General features: G+C 57.2%; 2 protein-coding genes across 3 annotated transcripts; both read right to left on the minus strand.

Moving 5' to 3' along the window:
- Positions 1–1,316: 1,316 nt before the first annotated feature.
- On the minus strand, positions 1,317–15,322 carry TGM1 (transglutaminase 1). Its single transcript, XM_036843746.1, has 15 exons — positions 15,169–15,322; positions 14,193–14,498; positions 13,856–14,044; positions 12,607–12,855; positions 12,093–12,211; positions 11,878–11,985; positions 11,271–11,445; positions 10,741–10,879; positions 10,511–10,614; positions 7,987–8,075; positions 7,322–7,475; positions 6,933–7,214; positions 6,631–6,791; positions 6,161–6,297; positions 1,317–1,708 (listed from the first exon to the last, which is right to left on the minus strand). The coding sequence occupies exons 1-15, from the start codon at positions 15,185–15,187 to the stop codon at positions 1,495–1,497; spliced, it is 2,445 nt and encodes an 814-aa protein (XP_036699641.1). The 5' UTR covers positions 15,188–15,322; the 3' UTR covers positions 1,317–1,494.
- Positions 15,323–16,217: 895 nt separating this feature from the next.
- RABGGTA (Rab geranylgeranyltransferase subunit alpha) lies at positions 16,218–23,606 on the minus strand. Of its 2 annotated transcripts, XR_005018779.1 has the most exons (18): positions 23,341–23,487; positions 23,138–23,192; positions 22,849–22,959; positions 22,342–22,466; positions 21,962–22,149; positions 21,499–21,702; positions 21,103–21,186; positions 20,932–21,014; positions 20,741–20,842; positions 20,533–20,638; positions 20,388–20,439; positions 20,128–20,216; positions 19,893–19,981; positions 19,684–19,800; positions 18,931–19,044; positions 18,577–18,664; positions 17,618–17,909; positions 16,218–16,423 (listed from the first exon to the last, which is right to left on the minus strand). XR_005018779.1 is itself a non-coding variant. In XM_036843748.1 (17 exons), exons 2-17 carry the CDS (start codon positions 23,138–23,140, stop codon positions 17,761–17,763), a joined length of 1,704 nt encoding a protein of 567 aa, XP_036699643.1. In that variant the 5' UTR covers positions 23,141–23,192; positions 23,507–23,606; the 3' UTR covers positions 17,678–17,760. The 2 variants fall into 2 exon arrangements, 1 of the variants encoding a protein (XP_036699643.1); XM_036843748.1 differs by lacking the exons at positions 16,218–16,423; positions 23,341–23,487 and adding an exon at positions 23,507–23,606 and having other exon boundaries at positions 17,678–17,909.
- Positions 23,607–24,453: the final 847 nt, after the last annotated feature.

Here is a 24,453-nt window from a genome sequence, read left to right on the forward strand (position 1 = left end):
CCAGTGGAAGGTTTTGAGCAGAGGATTGACACGATCTTGTTCACCTGCTCGTTCCAGCTGCTGTGTGAAGAACAGGGTACCAAAGGGCAAGAGTGGAAATGGGGAAATGATTAGGAAGGGGGTGCAACAGTCCAGCTGAGAGATGAAGGCAGCTCGGGCAGGATGGTAGTTGTAGAGGAGATAAGGAGTGGTCAGATTCTAGACACCTATGAATGGGAGGTAGAACCAGCAAGATTTGCTGACAGATTGAATGTGGGATGTGAGAGAAAGAAAGGAGTCAAGGGTGACTCCAAGAGTTTGGGCCCAAGAAACTGGAAAGATGGAGGTGCCATTTACTGATGTAGGGGAAGATGTAGGAGGATATATGCTGGAGGGAGGTCAGGAGTTTGACCTTGGATGTGTTATACTTGGGGTGTCTTTGAGACATCCACATTGGACATCCACATTGTAGAGATATTGAGAAGGCAGTAAATATACAAATTTGGAGTTCAAGGAAAATATACAATTTTGGGAGCCAGCGGTCCTTAAAACCTCGAGTCTGGCAGAGCTCACCTTGACAGAGTGGAGCTGGATGAGAGAGAGCCTGGGGCGGAGGCCTGAGTCACCCCAACACTGGAGTCTGAGCCGAGGCGTAGGCACCAGCTAGGAAACTGAGGACAGCCAGAGATCCAGGAGGACCAGGAGGGCGGCCTGGAAGCCTAGCCTACCATCCAGTCTCTAAACACGATGCTTTCAAAGACTATTTAATGCTGTAGGAAAATGCTCACCACAGGTCATTTGGCCGGGGCGGGGAAGCAGCATATGAAACACAATGTTAACAGTTACTTTCTGTACATGGCGGGGCTTGAGGATTATTGTTATTTTCTGCTTTATAATTTTCTGTATCTTCTTAATGCTCAACCCTGAACACGTATTACTTTTGTAAAAATTCTTAGACAAGGATATTTGAAGATAAATATTGGAAAGTGGCTTCTGCTGCTCAGAGAGAACTCCAGCCTATTTCTACCTCAAACATGTGCCTACAGAAGGGACTTTAGGTTCTTCTTTCCCACAGGGGGTGCTGTGGAAGGGGCAGTGCCACTGAGCCCAGGGAGCTTCCGAGGGCTTTGGTCAGCGGGTGAAGACTGGGCAGGTAAGCGCTGGAGGCTGTCCTGACGCCAAGCGGCCCCATCTCAAGAGCTGCTGAGTGGTACCACTGCTGACCTGCCAGCCATGCTTCTCAGACCTAGGGGCGTCAGAAATGCCAAGGGCATCCCCAGGATAGGCCATGGGGCTCCTTGGCTCGGCATAGACTGACAGATGGACAGAACGGCAGCTTCATTAAAAAACAGTTTATTAGCATCTGTGCAAATGAGATCGGTTCTTCCCCAGATGCCCCGGTCTCCCCACCTGAGGCCCTGGGGAACCGCTCTGCAGCGGGCCCCTATCTTGAGGCAGTGCCCTTGCTCATCTGACTCCACTCCCACTGCTCCTGGCCCAGGGCTAAGCCCCACCTCAAGATGCCATAGGGATGGTCTCCCCTGAGCAACCGTTGCCTCTAGTATCTGAGGAGTCCCTGCCACCAGCAGCCGGGGCCACATCCACCTGGATGACCCCATGCACCTGGGAGAGCTGTGGGCTGTCCAAGCTGGCGATGAGCTGGCGGGATCCTGATCTCACAGGCACGAACGTCTGGCGCAGTGTCACTCTCTTGTTGCCCCCAATGTCCCTGTGGGAAGAGACAGGATCATAGACCTGGGGTGACCGAGGGTGGAGTGGGGAGTAAGGGCTGATGGGGCAGGCAGGAAGGAAGAGCAGCAGGTGGAGCCCTTCAGGCATTTCTGGGCTCAGCTGGAATCTCCACACCCAAGACCTAACCTACTGACTGGAACAAAGCCTGAACCCCAAGGCCACCTCTGCAAGGCTAGATCAGTGGCCGCCCACCCAGCTGCTGGAGCTGGAAATCTCCTCAGCATCCAGGACTCCTCCCTCCCTGCTCTCACAAACATCTGGACAAAGACCGAGGCACTGCCTCCCCTCCTCTCCATGGCCAATGCTCCTGCCCCAACCAGGTCAGCCCCAATCCCCGCAGGGTTTCCAAGAACAAGGAAACTTCAAAGGGAGACTTTGGGGCTCAACACAGTATTGCCAAATACTTTCAGGTTTGCCAAGGAAGAAGGTGGAAGAAAATTAATCATCCTCTGCTACGATCATATTTCAGGATGTTATTTAAAAAAAAAAAAAAAGAACAGACAATTGGCATCTTTAAATTAAATTGACACACATTCGTGTGTGTGAGTGAGAGAGAGAGAAACACACATGCTGGTATGCACACACACACTACAGTGTCTTTATTTTCTTCCTTCCCATGGACCTCTGGTCCCAGACCACCCCTCTGGGAATCACAATTTCACCAGCCTTCTAACTGGCCTTCTTGCCTCCCATCTCATTTTCCATTCTATTCTCCAAGCATTCAGAGGTGAACTGAGCCCTTCACTGGCTTGGCTTCCTCGGTGCTTATGAGATAGATGAAACTGTAGCTCCCTAACCTGACACACAGGCTCACTCTGAGTCACCCTGCCTGCCTGTGCCACCTCATCATCCCCCCATTCCTCCTGCCCACCAGCCCCACTGAGCTCCTCCCCTTCCCTGAACTCACCTCTGTCTTATGCTTTGCCCCCAGGCTGCCTCCAGACCCAGCTCACACCTCCTCCTCAGTGAGGGCTCCCTGGAGCACCTCCTGCCCTCAGGAAAATGAATCTCACCCTTCTCTGAGCTCCCCCAGCAATCTGCACGTGTGCTTATGCACTGACTGCGACTGCATTTATATCGCACCTTCTCACGCCTGTTAGCATCTGTCCTTTCCTGCCTCTGCCTTAAACCTTTACCTCTGGCCCCTGCTCAACCTGAGCCTGCCTTGAGGACCGTCTCTGGAGCCAGACTCTGTGCAAACACCACAGTCCTCCAAGGGAATGAGCCAACACCCCAACATTGAGGATGAGCTCTCCTTGGGGCAAAACAGCTTGGAGCCTGCTTCCAAGGGGCGTTCCTGGACCACTCTGTACTCCTTCTTCTACCATTGTTAACTGTGTGGTTTAGAACAAGGTACCAGTCATCCTCACTTTCTGGTGTAAAATGGAAGCGAATGTAAAATGAGGGGGTGGGATCAGATGGTCTTGAAGGTGCCTCCAAGCTCTATGAAGGTGGGAAGCAGGGGAGACAGGGAGATAGATATCTATAGCCTACCTGTTAGGTTATAGACTTAATTTCCAGACTTCCTATCATAATATACAACTTGAAAATAAGTCTAGAGACTTCCCTGGTGGCGCAGTGGTTAAGAATCCGCCTGCCAATGCAGGGGACATGGGTTCGAGCCCTGGTCTGGGAAGATCCCACAGGCCGCCGAGCAACTAAGCCCGTGCACCACAACTACTGAGCCTGCGCTCTAGAGCCTGCGAACCACAACTACTGAGTCTGTGTGCCACAACTACTGAGGCCCGTGCGCCTAGAGCCTGTGCTCTGCAACAAGAGAAGCCACCGCAAAGAGAAGCCCACGCACCGCAACGAAGAGTGGCCCCCGCTCGCCGCAACTAGAGAAAGCCCGCATGCAGCAACGAAGACCCAACGCAGCCAAAAATAAATATATAAATAAACAAATTTATTAAAAAGAAAAAGAAAGAAAGAAATTAAGTCTATAACTTAGCAGGTAGGCTATACTCTGCCTGGTTACGAATCTGCGCTTTTAATTTGTGCTCACTTTTCCATCGATGCAGGTTAAAGGTTGTTTAGGTTCAGATCAGCCTTTAAAAGTCTATTTAACCCATACTATAATTGAACTGTACTATTTCAGAGCCTAGCCTTTATTTGTAACATTATTTCCAAGAGAAATTGCTCTCCAGATTCCAGCTAGGGATGTCAAGATCTCTTCCTACCCTGGTCTTAAGAGTCAGGCGAGACCTTGGCTGCACCCCAGTTTGCGAGTTTAAGCTGAGCACGTCAGCTGCTAAAGTTGGAATGTGCCCATAAATGAGTGCAGGTAATAAAACCAACTCCCTGGCAGGACATCAGAACTTAGACATCCAAATTAGCATTGTCCTTCAATTATGTACTGGTTCAACCCTGTTGAACATTTGAAAAAACTCCTCTCAGATTTTCCTTCACAGCCATTTAAAACCACACACACATCACACACACCCACTTGGGCACGCACGCACACCCAGACAAGTCACTGCCCTTCCTTTACAGCCAAGCTTCAGTTCTGATTGAAAAGGGCGTTATGACCCACCTTGTTCACTTACCTTATTAATTAATCTTAATTCTAAATGACTTGAGGCTGTTTCCCCAAAGTCAAATCCACTCCCTTAGAAGACCACCCTAAGGACATTCTAGAGAATATGATTCAGGCTCTGGGGGAAATTCCTGAGAAGGATTTGGAGCAGACTTCCAGCTTCCCCTGGTGACTGCTTTGGTGGTGACAATAGCCATCTGAAGGAGTAAGTTCTGGAATGTTTATTAAGGGGCCGCTCAGCAGGCCGGGTGGCACAACTTATGCCATAATGGGGCTCCATACCACAGCCTTGGATGCGCAGATGAGAGTGAAGTGATGCCCATTTTGGAATCTAATATATCCGAGCCAGGAGCTCAGGGCTCTCAGCTGTCCTGGTGGCCCTGGCCTGGGCTCACAGCAGCTGAGGAGCCACAGGATGTCCAAGGAGGACCTGCCTTGAGAAACTACCATCTAACCCTCTCACATACTGGTGGGAAGACTGGGACCTTTAAGTGGGGGGAGACTCACACAAGCCCCACAGCTGAAGAGAGGACCTGGGTCTCCATCACTCAGTGCAGCGGTCCTTCCCTTATTCCCAGGCAGGGGCAAGAATCAAAGATCTGGTGGGGCTGCTGAGGGAAGCCCCGCTCTGGGGGATCCCTCAGAACAGGCGAACCTCCCTCTGTCAGCTGCAGGTGAGAGACACCAGCAGGTGAGCTGTCTGGGAGTTCCAAGCTCCACTCTCTAAGCTGCCAGAGACCCTTTTAGGGCGACAGAAGGAGAGCACTCGTTTGTGATGTGTCCCATCATCCAGGGGGCCGGGCTGGGGCAGAGATCAGAACAGCAACCTTTTCAGCTTTGGCCTGTTGGCGAAAGTGGCAGCCACCACCGGGCAGAGCCTGCTGTGTGTGGGGAGAGGGACGGGCAGGGCGGGCAGGGACCCTCTGCTTCCTCACCCAGCCCCCCCCCGAGCGCATGCTGTCCCTTTCCCTTGGGCGCTCTCTGTCGAATGAGGAAAATTCCTGCCCCTGTCCCCAGAAGGCTGAGCTTAAAGGTCAGCCTCTGGCCTTCTCTGCTTTCCCTCTGTGCTGTTCCTGCGTGCGTGGGTCTGCGTCAGAGATGGCAGCACAGGCCCAGGAACACGACTGTGGGCACCGGCCTGGCCCAGAGCCTCACGTGGCTCGGGATTGGGCCCCGGCAGGCTGGGTGAGGGCCCCGACGCACAGGGCTCTCGCCTTCGGAACTGCTGCTCGGCCCTCATGCCACCACGCCTGCAACAAGCTTGAGAGCCTGTGCTCTCACCAAAGCGAGAGGGGCCGAGCCTGCCCCTTAGGAGCTGTGAGGCCCTGTGAGATGCGGCCACCAGCTGCCCCGTCTGTAAAGCGGGGACAGCTACCAACAGAGCACTAATGTCGTGCCGAGCACCATGCTGAGTGCTTTACGGGCAGCGTCGCCTCTGATCCTCAGAGCCAGGCTTATCGTTATCCCTACTTTACAGGTGAGAAAACTGAGGCGCAGAGGAGATCAGTCACTTGCCCTGGGGCACACGGCCCAGGTGATGATCTCTAATGTACTTTAAGGGGTTTTTGTGGTCTCCAGATGAACTTATATTCCTGAAAGTGCCTGCTCAACTCCTGAGTGCTGGGCGACAGTAGTGACGAGTTGCTAGTGATTCCTATGTGAGTTTTTCAGCTCCCTAACGAGCCGGTGAGGCAGGGTGGGGACACCACGGAGCACTGCCCACAGCAGGCCTTTTAAGTGCTGCGTGGGCTGAACTGAGTCAGGAGGTGCTACTGGCTGGCCCCAAGCGACAGACCTTACCGTCCTGACCGAGAGAGGAAGCAAAGCTGGGACCCACGCCGCCAGGAGGCAGGCAAGGGCAGCGGCAGGGGAAGGAGGAGGGGCCGGACTCACCCAGCATTGAGGGTCTTGGGTCTCTGCAGCCCGGAACCCTCGAGCCGGAAGACAACATTGGTGAGGGTGACAGGCAGGGGGTTCTGGAAGACAATCTGGACCTCGCACTCCTGGCCAACCACGGCTGCTCGCAGTAACTGAGAGAAAAAGAGGCCCCCATCAGAGACCCTGGCCAAACTCACAGGACCAGACGCTCCCCCAGAGAGGGAGAGCTCCTTAGAATCAAGACCTCCCTCAACCCACGTTTCTGCCCCCAAGAGAGGGCTCTCCCAAAGCCAGACAGGAAACTCCAACCCACTCTCCAGCTGCAGCCACCACAGAATCAGGGAAATGAGATCTGATTTTCCAGAGGAGGAAACCGAAGCCCAAGAGCCCAGAGCTGGTCCCTGACCTCCTCCTGCCACAGCTCCTGGCCCAGTGCCCCCTCCCCTCGCCCTCCGATTTCCCCCTGCCCCAGCCAGCTGCTCTACCGTGAGGGAGAGGTCCGGGGTGCGCAGACGGAAGGTGTGCTGCTTGGCCAGCACCTGCGTGTTCTCCTTGACGTGGCCCGAGACGTTGAGCAGCATGGTCCCCTGGTCCACGAGGTGGACCCGGTACTCCTTGTAGGCCACGGGCATGGCCGTGCGCTCCGCTGTGGGGAGGAGGCATGGTGTCACTGAGGCCAGCTTCCCCTGACTCGGCATCCTGGGGTCTCCATGTCCCCAGCCCCGGGGTGCCCAGCCGTGGGGCGGGGGGGGGGGGGAGGGGGCAGGGCTGGGGAAGGAGCACTTACAGGCCCCTGGCGCCAGCACCACTTCCTTCTTGCATTCCTTGAAGACAGACCCAGAGACGCCGGTATAGAAGGTAACAGAGAGGTAGAGGTGCAGCTTCACAGTCCGGGGGCTGCTGCTGCAGTTGGTCAGCACCACACAGACGGTCAGGTCCTGCCCCGTCACTGCGTCCTGCGCCTCCACCTGCAGGGCCACATCCTCAGCCGAGTCCCGGATGGCGTACACGTTGGGTTTGCTGCCGTGGGCGGCTGCGGTCTCCACTGCCTTCCGCTCTTCTTCTGAGCCTGGGGGTTGAGGGTCAACGGTGAGCTTACCACTGCCGCTGGCGTTGGCGAGTGCTTGGTGGGAACCCTTGGCGTGGACGGAGCTGGCCAGGTTGGGGGGCTGGTACCTTCCGGGTGCTTATAGATGTGGGAGACCTCTTCCCGCATGTTGGAGCCAACGGCCTTCGTGACGACGAGCGAGCCAATGGCTTTCTCCTCCACGTACACGACCTTGAAGCTGCCGTCACCTTGCCGCTGCCAGTAGATCTTGTCACTGTTCACCTGGATGGGGCGTGTGTGGGGGGTGAGCCGGGAGTGAGTGAGCCAGAAGGTCTGAGGGTGGGCCTGACCCCCAGCTGCCTTCCCTGGATCCTAGGAGCTGCATGGAGGGCTAGATCCAAAGGCTGGGAGCTTCCTGGAAGAGCCAAACCGGGAGACTTTCCAAGCTGAGCCAGACAAGGCCAGAGATGGGGGAAGAAACTGGTCTGGGAGGCTCCTTACAGTGTATTCAACATTAATAACAGTAATTCCTTACGCTCGTTCGCTGACTCTGTGACTTACAGAGCAGCTTCATACCCATTATTTCTTTTGATCCTGAGCACAGGAAGCATGGCAGCCATTATTATCCCCCTTTTAACAGTTGGGGACACTAAGACTCATAGAATGAGTAACTTGCTCAAGGTCACACAGCTAGTCGGTCGGTGGTGAGGTCAGGACCAGAGAACCCAGGGCCAACGCCAGTGCCCTGGTCTCCCCAGGCTGCCCACAAAGGCACCGGGCACACAGGCCTCACCTCAGCAAAAATGAAGGGCGTGTCATACTTCATGTAGACCAGGCCGTTCTTGATGGACTGCACAGAGCAGGGGCCACAGCAGAAGATGCCTAGGAGAGTGAGGGTAGCATAGGGGTGAGAGATCCAAGGAGGCCGAGGGGGACCCCCCCCCCAGACCCTGGGCCCACCCATCCAGGCCCAGCGCCCACTGCCTTGGGTCAGCTCCCACCGGTCCAACTCAGGGAGGTTAAACAAAGGAGCACACACATTCTATTTGGCCTCAGTCATTGGTGGGGCATAGGGGGACACGGACAGCCGTGGAGACAGGCCTGCCTTGCTAACCAAATTGCTGGCATACTTCCTCTACCGGCTGAAGCTTCATGTCAGCTGTCTGTAACCCCCTGAGGTCAAGAGCCATCCTACATCAAGACAAACCCAGAGCCCACCGTGGCTCTGCTTGCCGGCTGGGAGAGCCATGACATCACAGTCACCATTCCAGAAAGATCCAGAACAACTCTTCAGCTCTGCAGCCTACTGTGTCCTCTCTGTGGGGAGGTGAGAGGGGAGCTGGTGGGAAACAGAGTCTGTCCTCAGTGTGCTCGGGAGGGTTTTCTGGAAGAGATGGGTTGATAGGGAGGAGGCTTGGCAGGAGAGGACACAGAACAGGAAGTGAGGGCCATCCAACAGGAGAGAATCTTAGAAAACATCTCGCATGATGGTCTCCTTTTACACATGGGGAGACAGGCTCAGTGAGGCAAAGTAGATGCCAGGATCTCCCAAGACAGTTGGATACAGAGAGAAGGAAGGAGTTAATACTTAACTGAGTAGCTACTAAGCTCCAGCCATGCTGCTAGTCTACTATGACTTCTCATTAGATCCTCCCAACCACCCTGTATGGCATATATCATCCACACATTACAAACAAGAACACCAAAGCCCGAAGGTGAAAGGAACTTGCCCAAGATGACGTATCTAAGAAGTGATCAAGCTAGAATCAAGCCCAGGTCTGGCTGGCCTCAGAGCCCCTGGCTGCCGCCCAGCCCACCACTTCCCAGAGTGGGGACCAGAACTCAGATCTCCCGGTGTCCTGCAGGCTGTTCCAGCGTCGCAGGCATCACTGGGGTTGCACAACTCAGGGGGCACCGTTCACAGAGATGACTGAGGGGGAGGGGTCTGGCCAGAGACCAGAGGAGGAATGTAGGCTAGGGGAAGGCTATCTGACCCAGGGTGAGGAAGGGAGAGGTGGCAGGGGTTGGGGGGAGAGGCAACCGGAAGGGCAGGTGGGGCTGCCTGGGGCCAGAGTATTAAAGTGGGAAGGGTGTGCGGGCCCTGTCTGAGAACAGCACGGGAGGTCTAATTTTTGCAGAAACGTGCGTTGTGGAAAAGAGACTAGTAGGTTATGTCGTCAGTGATTACTTCTTAGGCTGGACTGGGTTACAGAAGCTGTTTTCTCCTTTGAACCTATCTGAACCCTGATTTTTTCATACTGTACGTATAACTCAGTGGAGCAGTGGAACAGATACGAGAGGAACTTGGTAAAAGCGAGAATATGTGTCGAAAGAGAGGAAGTCGGGGGCTGGGTCTGCTCTGCTGCTGACCTAACACTCTGTGCCCTAGAGGAACTCCCAAACCCAGCTGATCTGCAACATCACCAGGAGAACTTTCAAAAACACAGATTCCAGGCTTCCCTGGTGGCGCAGTGGTTGAGAGTCTGCCTGTCAATGCAGGGGACACGGGTTCGAGCCCTGGTCTGGGAAGATCCCACATGCCGCGGAGCAACTAGGCCCGTGAGCCACAACTACTGAGCCTGTGCGTCTGGAGCCTGTGCTCCCAACAAGAGAGGCCGCGATAGTGAGAGGCCCGCGCACCGCGATGAAGAGTGGCCCCCACTTGCCGCAACTAGAGAAAGCCCTCGCACAGAAACGAAGACCCAACACAGCCATAAGTAAATAAGTAAATAAATAAATAAATAAAAATACAGATTCCTAGAGTCTATTCCCTGAAGGTCCAACGTATCAGGTCTGGAGTAGGATATAGAAATTTCCTTGAAACAAAACGAAAACAAACCACCTGAGAGAGGATAGGGAATTGTATACTTTATGCTATACAATTCTATCCTTTTTTTTTTCCTTCCAAGCATGTTTTACTTAAAATAATGGCTTTTTAAACTTTAAAAGAATATATATAACTAAAAGGGTCCTTCAATTAATTACCTCCAGGATATGTAAATAAAAAAGCAAGCGGGAATAGTGGATTTGTCAGGGGAGGGAAACCTCTCACGGAATTCTCTCGAATCCTTGGACTTTTGAGCCATCTGAGTGTAATAATCATTACAAATAAATAAAATTTAGGCAAATAGTTACGCAGAAAGGTAAAAACAAATGAAGGGCCACATGGTGATTTGCCCTGATGAGTCTGAAGAACTGCGGGGTTACAGAACCCGGCTCGAAGGCCCCGTCCGGGACGCTGTAGTTTGGTACCCTGGCTGGGGAGAGAGGGAGGGGCCCCAAGTGGGGTTCAGGAGCTAGCCAGGGCCCTGCCTCACCACTGCTGGTCTCTTGGGGTGTGGAGTCCACAACCTGCCATCCATCGAAGCCTGAGGGCAGATCCGGCCTCTTCATCCAACAGTCGTTCCACACGTGGAAGTTCCTGGATGGACACGGCCGGAGGGCTCAGTGAGCTGCCCACCCCCCAGGGCCTCCCCAGCATACCCCGGCGCCCAGGCCTCGGGTCACCAGTCCTCAGCAGGGAAGGGCAGGCCAGCCCCAGCCTCACCAGATGGAATCATGGTTCAGGTGCTCGAGTGGCTTCATGTTCTCGTCAAAGTAGATGTCCATGGTGAGGGACGTGTCTGTGTCATGCGCGGAATTGAAGTTGGTGATGGTACGGGTGGCCAGGCCCAGGCAGCGCAGCACTGTGCGGAAACCAGGGTTGGGGTTCAGGGCCCGCGGCCAGGGCAGGGGTGGGGGGGGCAGGTGAGGCACGAGGTCAGGAGTAGCAAGGGGACAAGGGCAACTGGGTCAGGGGTTGCTAGGGTCTGGAGGGCACTGAGCCAGGGAGTGTTGGGGGTTAGGGGAATCCAGGCCACCGGCCTCGCCTTGTCCCTAACTGTCCCTTCTCCCTCCTCTCCTCTAGGCCCCTCTCAGTTGTTAACACTAATTAATGATAATTAAGGCCAGCCTACCAGCCACCCCGCCTGCTCCTACACCGCAGCCACAGCTGGGCTGGGATTGTGAAGGCGGAGCCTGGCTTCCCTCCCTCCTTCGTGTAGGGCCCAGGCCACTCCTGTCCCGTCCCTCTACTACCTGTAGTGGTCACACCGGCGAAAACCCAGCACTGGCCGTAAGGGACAGGGCGGCCGTTGCGTAGGTAGCTGAGTAGAATCTCCACGCTGCCCACCCACGCTGATGGATTCGTGCCGCAGGAATAATTTCCAGACCAGTTCCCAATCAGGATGCCACTGTCATCCAAGGAATTCACCTGCCCAGGACAGGATGGGATGAGGCAGAGTTGGGGGAGAGGCTCAGGGCCTGCCGTGTGGCCCCCGGCCCAGCCTCTGACCCTGCAACCATCCCTCACCCCTAAAGGCTTCAGGGTCCAGTAGCAGCCTGAGCCCCTCTCAGCACTCCCAGAGCTCTCTGCCCACTCCACCCCCATCCTGGTCTGACACAGGAATGTGAAGGCTGGGTGTGCCAAGTTTGGGGTTTGGCCCTACATTACACAAGAGCTGGAATGGGAGCCAGGAAGGGGAGGGTTGGGGGGGCAGGCGAGGGAGGGAAGAGGAGTGAGACCACTTCCCACAGTACCCTTTGCAAGAGCAGGGACAGAATCAGGAAGGGTAAGAGTGTGGGGTGGAGCAGGGGAGGCAGCAGGCAGACACACAGTAGGGCTCAGAGACGCGAGTGTGCTCACCATGGCAGAGACGACCCGGCAGACACTGATGGGGTCCCTGCGGCCTCCATGTGGCATGCCCCGCCGGTCCAGGATGTACAGGCAGGCGTCCAGCACCCCGTGGTCAAACTGGAGGGAGGAAGGGCAGAGGTGACCCCTAGGCCAGCACCTGCTCCCCTACCCCGCCCCACCTGCCTCTAGTGCCCCTGAGTGCACGAGGCCCCAGCCAGCCGTACCTGGCCATAGTTCCAGGTCCGCTCGCCAACCTGTGCTTCGGTCCCATAGTAAATTCTCCCAGACTCGTTAAGCACGTACTCCTGCCGCCAGTCCTCACGGTCCACGTACACGATGTCCTCTGTGTTCCCAAAGCACATATGCCTGGTCCCCTCCAGCCCTCTCCCTGAGTCCCACCTGCCCCTGGGCTGATACTGCAGGACTCATGACCGCAGAGGAAGAGCAGGAACGCCTCTAGCCTGACAGCACTGCTCCCAGGACGGATGCAGTGAGCATGACAGAGATAATGAGAGGTGGGTGGCTGTAACCCGGGCCCTTCCCCAGGAGAGGTGAGGCTGTGTGACCTTGGGCTGGTCACCTCTCTAGGTCCTGGATCTAGGTCCCCTCACCTGGACAATGGGAGGCTGGCTTCTCCTAGGGCTAGGTACCCAGGCACGTAGCCAGATCCTAGGAAAGGAAGCCCTGACCTGCCCTCCCCTCCTGTCCATGCCTTGCTTCTGACTCCAGCAGGCTCACCTGGGCACCAGGGATTGAAGAGGATGTAGATCTCATTGCAGGGGTCAAAGGGCAACTGGAACTCGCCAGCTTCTGAGTGTGTGCGGACCGTGAACTGAAACTTGCCGATGATGGCATTGGGGCAGGTGTGGACGCGTAGGTTCAGATTATTCCCGCTGGACTTGGTCACCTGGGCGTTCCAGCCTCCACTGCCCCCCTGGCCCACTGGGATGATCACGTGGGTGCCCTTGCCCACCTCAGGGTTGTTTCCTGGAGTGGGGGAAGCATTGATTAGCTGCTGCAGCCTATCTGAAGTGGGGGGGGGGGATGGTGCCTTGGACTTCTCCCAGCCCCACCCAGAAAGTGTATGAGCCAGTGAGTGTGTCCCTGAGTTGGACCATCGCCTGGGTCAATCTGAGAGCAGCTCTGTCCCCACCCAGTGTTTGCCCACATGTCAGGGCAGAGATCCAGTCCAACATCCCAAACCTGTTCCCTCGACACTTAACTCAGAGGTGACTAGAAGAGACCAGGTCACCGTCACGCTCTCCCTGCCTGACTGTTCCAGCACCTGGGCTGGAGGAGCAGAGCCACCCTGTCTGGGTCCAGTTGCCCCTGCCCCGTGTGAAAGGGCAGTTCATATCCTGAAGGTCAACCCTGCCTGCTCCCTGGGGCTGCAGCTTCCAGAGCCCAGGGCATCCTTGCTGGAGGTGGTGGGGGTACCTGGGAAATTACAGGCTGGGGTGGGCAAGGCTAGGCCCTAATCAAAGGGTACAAGGGGTCGCCGGCCCCCTGCGGCAGCATAAGCACCAGCCTAGGCAGTCAGTAGCCACCAAGCAATGCAATGCGGGAGGCACCTGCCCTGGGCCATGGGGACAGAGAGACCGAGAGACACAGTGGGACAGAGCATAGAGCCACACCCTGAGGAAGGAGGGCAGACCCAGAAAGAAAGACACACAGAGGCAGCAACACTGAAGGGGATGCTGTAGCAAGCACCTGAAGAAAAAGAATTTTGAGACAGATACCCCTGGAGGCTTGAAGAGGGTGAGCTTAGGAAAACAGGGACACCAAGACCCTCCCTGAGGTACCCCTGGGGACATACTTACATGCTTGCACCTGCCTTATCTGGCAGGGGCGAGGAGTGGGGTGAGTGAGGAGCCTAAAGATGCCCCTTTGACCCTAATACGAGGGCGGGGAGCCCTGCTAGGCAGCCCCCTACCCCCACTCCACCCTGCCCAGGACCTTCACCCCTCCCACTGCGCGCTCCACTGACCGATGTACAGCTCCAGGGTGACATGATCGGACGACTCATAGGGACGAGACAGGAAGATGACCATGTCGAAAGGCTGCCCACGGCGGATAATCAGCTCATTGTACTCGAACTCGTTCGTGTGGTGCTCTTGGCGATTCCGGTCCGAGGGTGAACTCAGCAGATCCACACCAGTCACCACCAGCATTCCCTCTGCAAGGCCAGAGCTCAGGTTCAGTGAAGCCCCGTGGGGAGTCCGGCCCTGCATCATTAGCCTCCCAGGCCCCCAGAGACGCCAGAATGAGTCTCAGGCCCATTAAAGCATTTTGGCTCTCAGATAACGAGGACAGGTGGGCCTCACCTTGGATGGTGCCATCTCTAGCTGTGGTCGCAGTGCTGGGCTGGGGGTCGGGTCTTCGACCCCCAGAGCTGGGCCCTCGATCCCTGAGGTTAGAGCCTAGGTCTCTGCGGGACTCAGGCCTCCGGTCGTCATCTATCGCATTCTGGCACGAGCAACAGCCACAGAAGCGAGTCCAGAAGGAGCTGCCCCCTTGGCCAGCATGTCTGTCTGGCTCTGGCTCCGCCTCTGGAGAAGGTGTCACGGGGGGCTGCCAGGTGTTCGCGCCCCAGCGGCCCACATCCGAACGAGGACTGCCCGTCGTCATGCCTGTGTGGACAACGCAGGGAGGCTCTGATCACTCACACAGACCTCCTTTACCCCTACAGGACGCCCCAGTCAGCTCACCCAGAAACCCTCCATCCAGAGAGCTGATTCAGTCCCAGCCAGATGACTGAGGTGATCTGATCTCGACCCTGAGATTCCCTCAGACCCACTCAGAGACCTTCCCCAAAGACTCCTTTCAGACTCACCTAGAGAAACTTCCCACATTACAGAGACAAGTCTTTCCCCTCTCACCCGCACACGGACATCCACCAAGCCAGGTGCCCGATCCAGAAAGCTGCTCACGGACGCCTCCCAGGAAATGACACTTGTCACACCCTCAAGGTGCAGCAGCACAGACCATCCCGGGCCTGCTCCCTCCACCTGCCAGCTCCTCAGTCTGGAGGTCCAGAGCTGCCTGCCTCAAGGACCCATTTCTTAGGCGGAATCCCCCACCCAAGCCTCCTTGCATTACACAGGCAAGTGACATTCACGACTTGGGCTCCTGACATTCCCCACCGCGGGTCAAACACCCACACGGAGCTGCCCGGAGGGGCGGGGCGGGGGCAGAGGTGCCCCGAGCCGGGCTTCCCAGGTGCAGAGTCTCGGTGTGTGGGGAGCAGCCTCACTGGGACAGGCTCGGGCCGGCTCGCACCCCACCTGGCCGGGGCCTCACCTGATGAAGGTGCTGCCATCTCTGGGTGGAACAGGTCGGGACTGATGGGACTGGACTGACAGCCGCCGCACGAATGGAAAGCTTGGGGAGGGCGGGTAAGTGGTTTATGAGGGGGGAGGGTGGGGCCAGGCTTCGGGGAAGAAGGGGGAGGGAGGTTGCTCCATCCTCGAGGGAGGAAGCCCAGCCTCTGGGGGCTGTTTCCGAGGTAGGGGTGGGAAATGAGGCTAGGCCGCACCCTCTTTCCCCTTCAAGGAACCAGGAACCGACTGGAGGCAGGGTTGGGCCCGGGCTGGGGAGGGGGCGGGGGCGGGGTCTGTCAGGGCTGAAGTTGGAAGGCTTTGATGAGATCACCCCGTCCGAGGGATGCTGACTCCTGCCAGACTGGGTGCATCAGAAGCACCTTCTCCTCGGTGGAGGAGGTTGCGACAAGTGTCATTTCCTGGGAGGGGTCCTCGAGCAGCTTTCTGGATGGGGAACCTGGCTTGGTGGATGTCCACGTGTGGGTGAGGGGGAAAGAATCGTCCCTGTAACGTGGGAAGTTTCTCTAGCGCGATGGGGGCACGGAGGGTCCACCCACACCTCTATCCAGCAGACTCGCTCTTCCCAAGCTCAGGCTGCCCGCCTCTGACCCTGTGAAACTGCCCACCGGCCTGGCTCTGGGACTCGTCCTGCCCAGGGAGGTCCCAACATCCCAAGCTGGTACACACTGGTGACATCAGCAGCCAGGCCCTCCGACTGGCTCCACCAGCCAGCCCCCACCATCCATCTGTCTGTCCCTCCTTCTTCCTCTAGCTAGGCCACAGCCCCCAGCATGAGTGAGCTGCCCCCTGATTCCTGTGTCCCTCCAGGTTGAGGATTAGGGGGGTCAGAGTAGAAGCAATCTCTTTGTTTTCTAACCGCCACCCCCCACCACCCAAACCTAGGGGTCTGGAGGAGGCTGAGGTCTTTGCTCTGAGGCTCAGGTGGGAATGAAGGCCCCCTTCCCCAGGCTGCAGAGTACCCGCTTCTCTCAGAGATGAAAGTCTGGTGAGCTGGAGGCCAGGGCTCTCCAACCTGGAATTCTTCCTGGGAATCCTGACCAACCGGCTCCAGGCACCTGCCCCAACTTCACCCTGACACTGGGAGAAATGCCAGGGAGGCCACCAAGAGAACCCCAAGGCAAAGAAGAGGTCAGACATCTTCCGGAAGGCTGGGACCCTGTTCCTGGGGTCTCTTCCTTCCATCCCGCTGTTGTCCCAGCTCTGTCCATGGGACCCTGAACAGAAGACAGTGAAAACAGGGTGGGCAAGGGGACACAAGGAAGCTGACTGGAGGAGATGCTGAGTTTGGTGATGCATCAGGCAGGGAGGTGGCTTGGGGAGTTGGGACAGAGGCTCTAGGACCGGGCACAGAGCCCTCCACATCCCCGTGACCTTTTCCTGTGCAGGTCTAAGTCCCCAAATCCTCCAGCACACTCAAGAGGATGCACTGGCGGAAATCAAAATTCCAGGCAGGTGTGAGCCAGGTCAGCCAAAGGGCTTCATGGAGGGGCTGCCTGTGTATCACTATGGATATGGGAGGGGCAGGGCCCTGAGAGTCCGGTTGTGTGTGAGCACATGTGGGTCCAGGTAGATTCTCAGGGAACCAGGAAAATGCCTTGTCACATTCTCTCCCTCTTGTTTCAATCTTTCTCTTTCCCCACCCAGCCAGGTTTAACTCAGTGCCCTCACCCCTGAGTCGCTCCCCTTTCCTCCCTCCGGGGAGGCTCAAGTGCCTCAGGTCTTTCAGTCAGGACAAGGTATGTGTATGTGTGTTGGAGGGGGGACCATGGGAAAAGACACCGTCTCGGTACCTCGGGAGCTGGGGCCAGGCTCTGCCCAATCCAGAAGCAAGAACATGAATCTGGAATCCCAGACCAAGTTGCAGAGACAGCTCTGGCTCCAGCACTTGAGCTCAGCAACCTTGGGTGCATCTTAACAGCAGTTTCCTCATCAGTACTATGGGCCTAATCGTCTCAGCCCTGAGAGCTTGTGAGGACCAAATGGGATCAAGGATTTCCAAGGGCTCTTTATCCAGAGCATGCTACTCATGGGGACTGACAGTGTTGCTGTAAGAGAGGGGAGCCAGGGTGACCTGGCCTACTCCTCCTGGGAAGAGCTTTCTCAGCTGTGGTGAAGGAGAGCCAGGGCAGACAGGGCATCTAGAAGGGGCACAGGTCACGGGAGAAACTTCTACGAGCCCTTTCAGTTAGAGAGACTTCCAGCTGCTTTGTGGTCCAGCCCCAACCGGAACCTGAACTCAAATCTGATTCCAGCCTGGAACTTAGACCCAGCCCAGCCCCAAACCAGAATGTAGATTCAAATCCAGCCGTTGCCCTGATTCTGCCCCAGATATTGAGGCTTTGGTTCTCCATGACAGGGAACAGCAGGACTGAGCATAAAACGAAAGTAGAGGGGGTGAACTGACATACCCTCACTCTCTCCCTTTCCTTTCCAGGATAGGTAGCGGTAGTAATGATGGTGGCGGCGGCGGCGGCTTAGCAGCCTTTGGGGGCCTCTTCATTGTTTATTCAGTTCCAATAAGTTAAAGGGCAGGGGGCGGGGGCAGAGTCTCTTAGGTGAGGCTGCTGCGAACTGAAGGCAGCAGCTCGGCCAGATGCTCCGAGATGCCCACTGCTTGGCACAGGGGGTTGCCCTGCAGGTTGAGGAGGACCAGCCTGGGGCAGGAGGCAAGAGGCTGGAGCACTGAAGGCTGATGGAGGCCTTGGGCAGGAGTCAAGGAAAGCTCGGCAGGTTCCTCCAGATCCACCTGCTCCTGTGCACCCATCACTGCTTTCCCTCAAGAACAGGGACTGCTGCCTAGCAGCCTGCCTGGTGGGCACCTTGTCCGCTTCCCCGGAGAGCATAAGGCTCTAGACTGCAAACACCAGCCCCCGGGGGCCAGGCAGGAAGCACAGGAGGCTGACTGGATACAGTCCCAGAAGGAGTGGTGGAGACTATGGCCAAGGTGAAAGCTAGCCCCAGATGCAGAGGCACCCATGATCCACCAATGGCCAAGGGCTGCCAAGTGGAAATGCAGGTTAAAGGTTGCTTTAACTTCCATTTTTTAAAGAAGAATCAGGATTCTAGATTTTTTTAAAATATGAAACTTCCTGATTTTAAAAACATGATGCGCTACCCAAGAATATCTGTAGGCTGCTGGTTTGTGAACTCTGGCTTGAGTAAGTCACTTACTTCCATCCTGCAAAACTCTACCAGTACAAGTCAATGATAGCCTCATAAAGCGCCAGGCTACCCTCTCTCCTCAGCTTAGACAGCCAGAGCCCCCTCTCCATGTCCAGGGGCACACCACTCTGCTTGCTGTCTGTCCCTTCCTGGTGTGGCACCTTGCACTACCTGCTGTCTGAAAGGCACCCAGAAGGAAGGATACGGTTGTTGCACAGAAAGAGCTCCTGCAGCCGGGGCAGGTTAGTGACACCGTCCAGGGACTCGATAGTGTTGTCATTGGCCTGCAGCACCTGGGGAGCAGGGAGGGCAGGGAAGACAAGGCAGGGAAGGCAGCTGTCAGCCTGGGATTGGTACAAGCAACTGGAGAGCCCAGGGTGATTAGCTTACAGTGCATGGAAGGGCTCCTGGGGTCAGGCTGGGTGACAGAGGAGAAGGCAGGGGTCATCTGTGGGGTCTGGGAGGACCTGGGCATCTCTTTGTAGGGTGGGCAGACTTCTGAGGTGGAGGAAGGGGAAAAGGACCAGCCAGGACAGTGACAGAGGAGTAAGTGCTTTACCTCGAGGCAGCGCAGGGCAGCCAGGGCAGGGGGCAGGGCTCGGAGACGATTGTGCGACAGGTCGAGGTGAGTGATCAAGAGCAGCTGCTCCAGGTGGCAGAGCACCGTCAGATCCTGAGAAGGGGGGATGAGATACCCAGCGAGACCTGGGGGAAGGTCCTCAGCCATCGTTTGTCAGGCACTTGCCCTGTGTGCCCCACACAGGCCCTTGGGGACCCCAGCTGAGGAGAAGAGGGAGCAGGTGGGACGCTCACCTCACCACCCCTGGCAGTACATGCTCCATGTCAAGGACATGGGAGAGACCTGAGCCCTGGGGATGGGGTGGCCAGTGGAGTGGTGGGAGTGGGGCAGGTACGGGGGATGGAGCAGGGTGCTGGGATAAACACAGACACCGGTGGGAGCGGGCCTGGTGAGTCTGGGATCGGCTGGTGGGAGCGAAGGTGGGCAGCGGTGACGTGTTGGGGAGACTGACTGGGAAGGACTAGAGAGGAAAAAGAGAGTCTGGAGGGTTTGTCAGAAAGCTCTGGAAACTATTCAGGTTTTAGGTGTCGGGGCCTGCTCCAGGGAGAGAAGCATGGGAATGAGCTGAGGAAGAAATGTCCAGAAAGGCACGTGCGGCTGAAGGAAAGCCGGGGGCATGGTGAGTGTCTCGGCTGAGGCCCGGGGAGCGGATACAAAAGCCGGCCAGGTCATGAGGAAGAGGGAGGCCAGCTAGCGGGGCGAAGGCCGGGAAGGCGCGTGTGCAGTCCCTACCTTGTGACCAAGATGCAGCACACGCACCTCCGCGTACTCCATCTTGAGCACGCTGTTCTCCAGCAGGAACTTGCTTCGCAGGTCGTCCAGGTACGCGGCCCGCATAGGGTCCACGGCCTGGCAGGGAGAAGGCACAGAGAATGCATGTCAGCGGCTCTCCTCCTGCCCGCTGGGCCTCCCCCTCGCCGGTTCCCGTGGACCCGACTTGCCTTGAGGGTCTGGAAGTATTGCAGCGTCTCCTTCTCATACTGCAGGGGGTCCAGCGCCCGCATCAGCAAGATGATGGTGAGCAGGCACCCTGGGGAGAGGGCGGGGGAGAGGATGGTCCCTCCTGGATCCTCCTCTGCTCCCATCCTCTGGAGACCCTTCCCGCTCTCCCCAAGGGCCCCCCCCCCCGAAAGGGGTCTCCTCAGGGGAGCGGGAGCTCAGGGAATCGGGCCTCACATTTATTCTCAGGCTCCAGCTCCTGCAGCTCCTTACAGGATTCAAGCTCGGACTGTAGCACCGTGGACTTCTCCACCGACAGCTCACACCTGAGGGTGGGCAGGGTGGGGGAGGGGATGATGCCCCAGCCCTGGGGTACTAGTCAGCCCCAGTATCCAGTCTGAGATCATCTGCTTAAGCCCCCAGCCTCCTGCCCAGCTGCCTGATGCCCAGAGTCCAGAGCCCCGATCCTCGTCTGCGTGCTTCCCTGTCATCATCACCTAAAGAGCTGTTCATCCGTGGCGGAGTCCCGGCACCAGCCCTCTTGGCGGCCTGTGAGAAAGAGCAGGTGGTCGGAGGGGACACCCATGACGGGAAGAGAGGGATGAGGGCTGCTGCCAAGGGGGGAGGTGCGGGCTGTGTCACCTTTCAAGAGCACACACTCCTTCTGGGCATCGCCTGCTGTCCAAATGACACGAAATGTATGTTGGGGCAACTGGTCGTTGAGAGAGGTGGCGGGCAGGTCACAGAGCTGGGAGCATGGGGTTAAGAAAAAGCCCGGCTGCACCCCTTTCCTGACAGTCCCAGCCCAGCCCTACCCCAGCCTCCACTCTGCCCACCAATCCTGGGATACCCAGACGTGGCTAGGCCGGTTCCTGCCATCTGGGGTCCTCCACGCCACGGCCAGGGGTGACTCGTCCACCATGAGCAGCAAGGTCTCCGTCCTGGAGCCCACCTGGCACGGGGGACAAAGAGAGACCCGTCACTCCAACAGCACCAGGCCCACGATCCACGATGCTCTCCGGCAAAAGCTGCAGGACTCACTAGGAGGGGCCGGGAGAAGGAGACAGTCAGACAGGCCTCATCCCGGCTCACGTGCAGGCAGCGCAGGGCATCCTGGGGATCCGCTGGGGGAAGACACAGCCTCAGGTCTCCTTAAATATTCTTCCATTTCTTCTAAGCCCTAATCACCCAGCTTCTTCCCCCACTGCTCACCTCGTCCCAGGAGCCAACGATGGTAGAACCAGGCACTCTGATCATTGGGGTCAGTGAAGAAGGCGTTCTGCACCAGCTCCAGCTCTGCAGGAGCCAAGGAGGCATGGGGTTGTGGTTAGGACCCTGCTTGGCTCCTGGCCGCCTCAACATCCCACCCTCACCTTGGAGTTCCTCCAGCCTGCAGTTTCACCTATAGGCTGGCCTTGCCCAGGGGCTGCACATTTCAGTTTTATCTCCCCCATTGGACACTTGGGCTCCCTGCAGCCAGGGACTGGATCTTATGCACCACCAGAGCCAGGCAAGTTCCCGAGCGGCAGGTTCAGGAACAGGCCTAGGCATGAGGGTTGGAAGGGTGGCACTGCAGAGTCCTCCCCAGCACCCCCTGACTCTGCTTACCTTTGAGCAGCACATCCTCAGGGAGGCGCCCCTGGGGTCCAGAGTCTGGCTGGGGATGCAGCTGGGGCAAGAGGCAGGAGCGGTAATGCCAGGAGGAATAGTTGGAGAAGTTTCGGGTGATGAGGCTGTCAGTGAAGGCTAACTCCTCTGCAGGGGGCACAGCTGCCTGTGCAGCCACAAACCGCCGGTAGTCCCAGCAGTGAACTGGGGGGAAGGGCAGACAGCACATCTCAGAAGCAGGGCAAGAAAATCTCCCCGGCTGGTACCCCTGGAGTTCCCTCGGAGATCCTGAGAAACACCTCTCTGCACTCCATGGAGGATACATTTGGCTCCATCATCCCTTCTGCCATCAGCTCAGTGGGCCCATCCTGGTCATCCCTCCCCACTCTGGGCCTTACTGAGGCCCTAGTACCAGAATGTGGGGCAGGTGAGGGCTGTAGGGACAGAATCTGCAGGCACGTACAGTTCCGCTCATCAACCTCGAGGAAGCGAGCACACAACTCCAGCTCCCGGGCCCAGTTGGGCTCTGGCAGGCGGCCCAGCAGCCAGCAGCGGTGGTGCCAGGTACCGTAAGACTTGGGGTTCACCCTCAGACAGCTCTCCAGGAAGCCCAGTTCTGCCTTCACCAGAGTGGCCAACTCCTCGGGGGACCTGCACCCAGAGGGGAATGGGGGTCAGGGCCCTCCAACACCCAATCTCAGCTCACCCCTGTCTTTCTGCACCCAGCCCTCCACTGCCCTCTGCCTATGCCCCTGGCTGCCCCACTCTTCCTCCAGCCCTGGACCCAGGCAGGGCAGGGGCAGAGCCAGGGCCATCTTCCCGGGGCTCTGAACCCCTACGCACTTCTGGACCTCCAGCCGCTGGAGCACCTCTCGGCGACAATTCCAGAGGGTGGCAAAGTCAGGGTTGGCTCCCAGAATCTGGCTTGTCAGTTCCAGCACTGATTCATCCAGCTCTCCAGCCTGGCGCTGAGAAGGTAGATAGCAGGGTCAGAGAGATCATATCTTTCTCCTGCTACACGGCTAATAACATAAATACAACTACCGACTGTTCTGTGAATGCCATACTATACTATAGGTACTATACAAAGCACTTTATGGGTTTACATGTATTCTCTCATTTAATTTTCACAACAGCCTTATGCAGTAAGTGCAATTGTTAGGCCCATTTTACAGATGGGCAAACTGAGGTCCAAAGAGATTCAGTAACTTGCCCAAGGACACACAGCTAGTACCTGATAGAACGCAGATATGGATCCAAGCAGCCTGACTCTAAGGCGCAGTTCTTGGCCTCAGTGCTATACATACTAAGGGAGCCACTGTGGGAGCGGACTACCTCTGAGGGCCCCACCTTCTGGAAGACAGTCTGGGTGGCTGACTGGTATAGCTTCAGCTTCTGTGCCCGCTCTAGCCTTTTGGCTTCCTCTTGCTCTTCCGATGTCTTCACCTTCAGGCGCCCGTGCTACAGGGATGGGCGGGTTGCAAGAGTGCAGGCTGCCTTGCAGGGGCATACCCACCGGAACCCCCACTGCGGAGCCCCAGGTTTATATCGGGCAACGGAGGCAAGGCCCCACGCGGGGCAGGGGCAAGGGCAAGGGCGTGGGCATGCGGAGGTGAGGGGCTGGGCTCAGGGTTCTCACCATGGTGCTGGCTCAGATTCAGGGCAGGGGAGGGGTCAAGTGGTGCTCGTGAAACCTGGGGAAAGACGTGTCAATCATGGGAGCCCCGCCCCTGGTAGCCCCACCCCTAGATGTCCCCAGGAAGCCGCGGGCGAGCCGGGGCGGAGACCCCTGGGGTGTTAAGGGGTTCTGGGACAGGCACTGCACGTCCAGAAGGCACCCACCCGGAATGGGACTTGCACACGTGCAGCCCTGTCCACAGCCCGATCCGCCGGAGCCGGGCCCGAGCTGGAGCACTTAGGTGATGGGGACTACTCCGCGCCCAGAGGCTGTCGCTACCCGCCCGCCCCACGGCTCCCAAGCACTGCTGGCCCCCGCCGGCGGACCCACCTGTGCTGGGAGGAGGCGTGCGGGACGCGGAGCTGCGGCGCCCACCACCGAGCCCGAGCGCTAGCGCTAGCTAGAGCGGCGTCACGCCCCGGCTCTCCGAGACGCAGCGCCCTCTGCAGGCCTGGGGAGGGGCTCGCGGCAGAGCGGGCGGGCTCCGGAGGCGCCTGCGCAGGATCTCTGCGAGCCCTGTCCGGGAACGCCAAGTCCCTGTTAGCCCTCTGGTGTGTAAGAGTGTGCAGGCGTGACTGTGGCGCGCGCGGGAAAGCAGCGCGGGGTGCAATTCCAGCCACCTACTCAAACGGCGTTTCATTTGAAAAGGTTTCCCCAACAGCCGGAAGCCCACCCTCTCAGCGCTCCACTAACCTCTCTCTGGCCGCACTCGCCACCTCTTAGTTGCTAAATCTAACTGATGGAGTTTCCTCTTCTTACCTCCACTGACCTCTGCAGCATTTGACGCTGCTGACTTCCCTAGACTTGACACCCTGTCCTGGCTTCTCCTGCACTTTTGCCCCTCTCTTCTCATCTGTTCACCGTCTCTTCCCCTAAATGTTGGTGATATCCAGGGCCCTTTCCTCACTCCTTTCCACTTCACACACTGCTTCCTTGGGAGAATGTTCACAAATCCAAGCCTTCAACTGCTTGGAGTTGGAGCTCTCCAGAGCTCTGTCCTGGGCCCACAGATCTTCTGGCCCACACTTTGTCTGGGTGACTTCATCCACACTCATGGTTTTAATTGCCATCTGTAAGCTGATGACACTTAAATTTATATCTCCAGCCCAGATGTCTTGCAAGCTTTTATAATGGAAAAAAATGTACACACACACAGGAGACACAAACATTTTTTTATAGAATATTTATTTAGTTAAGCTGCAGAGGGTCTTAGTTGTGGCACGCTGGATCTTTGTTGCAGCATGTGGGATTTTTTGTTGGGGCATGAGGGCTGTTAG

This window comes from Balaenoptera musculus, chromosome 2 (genome assembly GCF_009873245.2).
Source record: "Balaenoptera musculus isolate JJ_BM4_2016_0621 chromosome 2, mBalMus1.pri.v3, whole genome shotgun sequence".
Classification (NCBI taxonomy): Eukaryota; Metazoa; Chordata; class Mammalia; order Artiodactyla; family Balaenopteridae; genus Balaenoptera; species Balaenoptera musculus.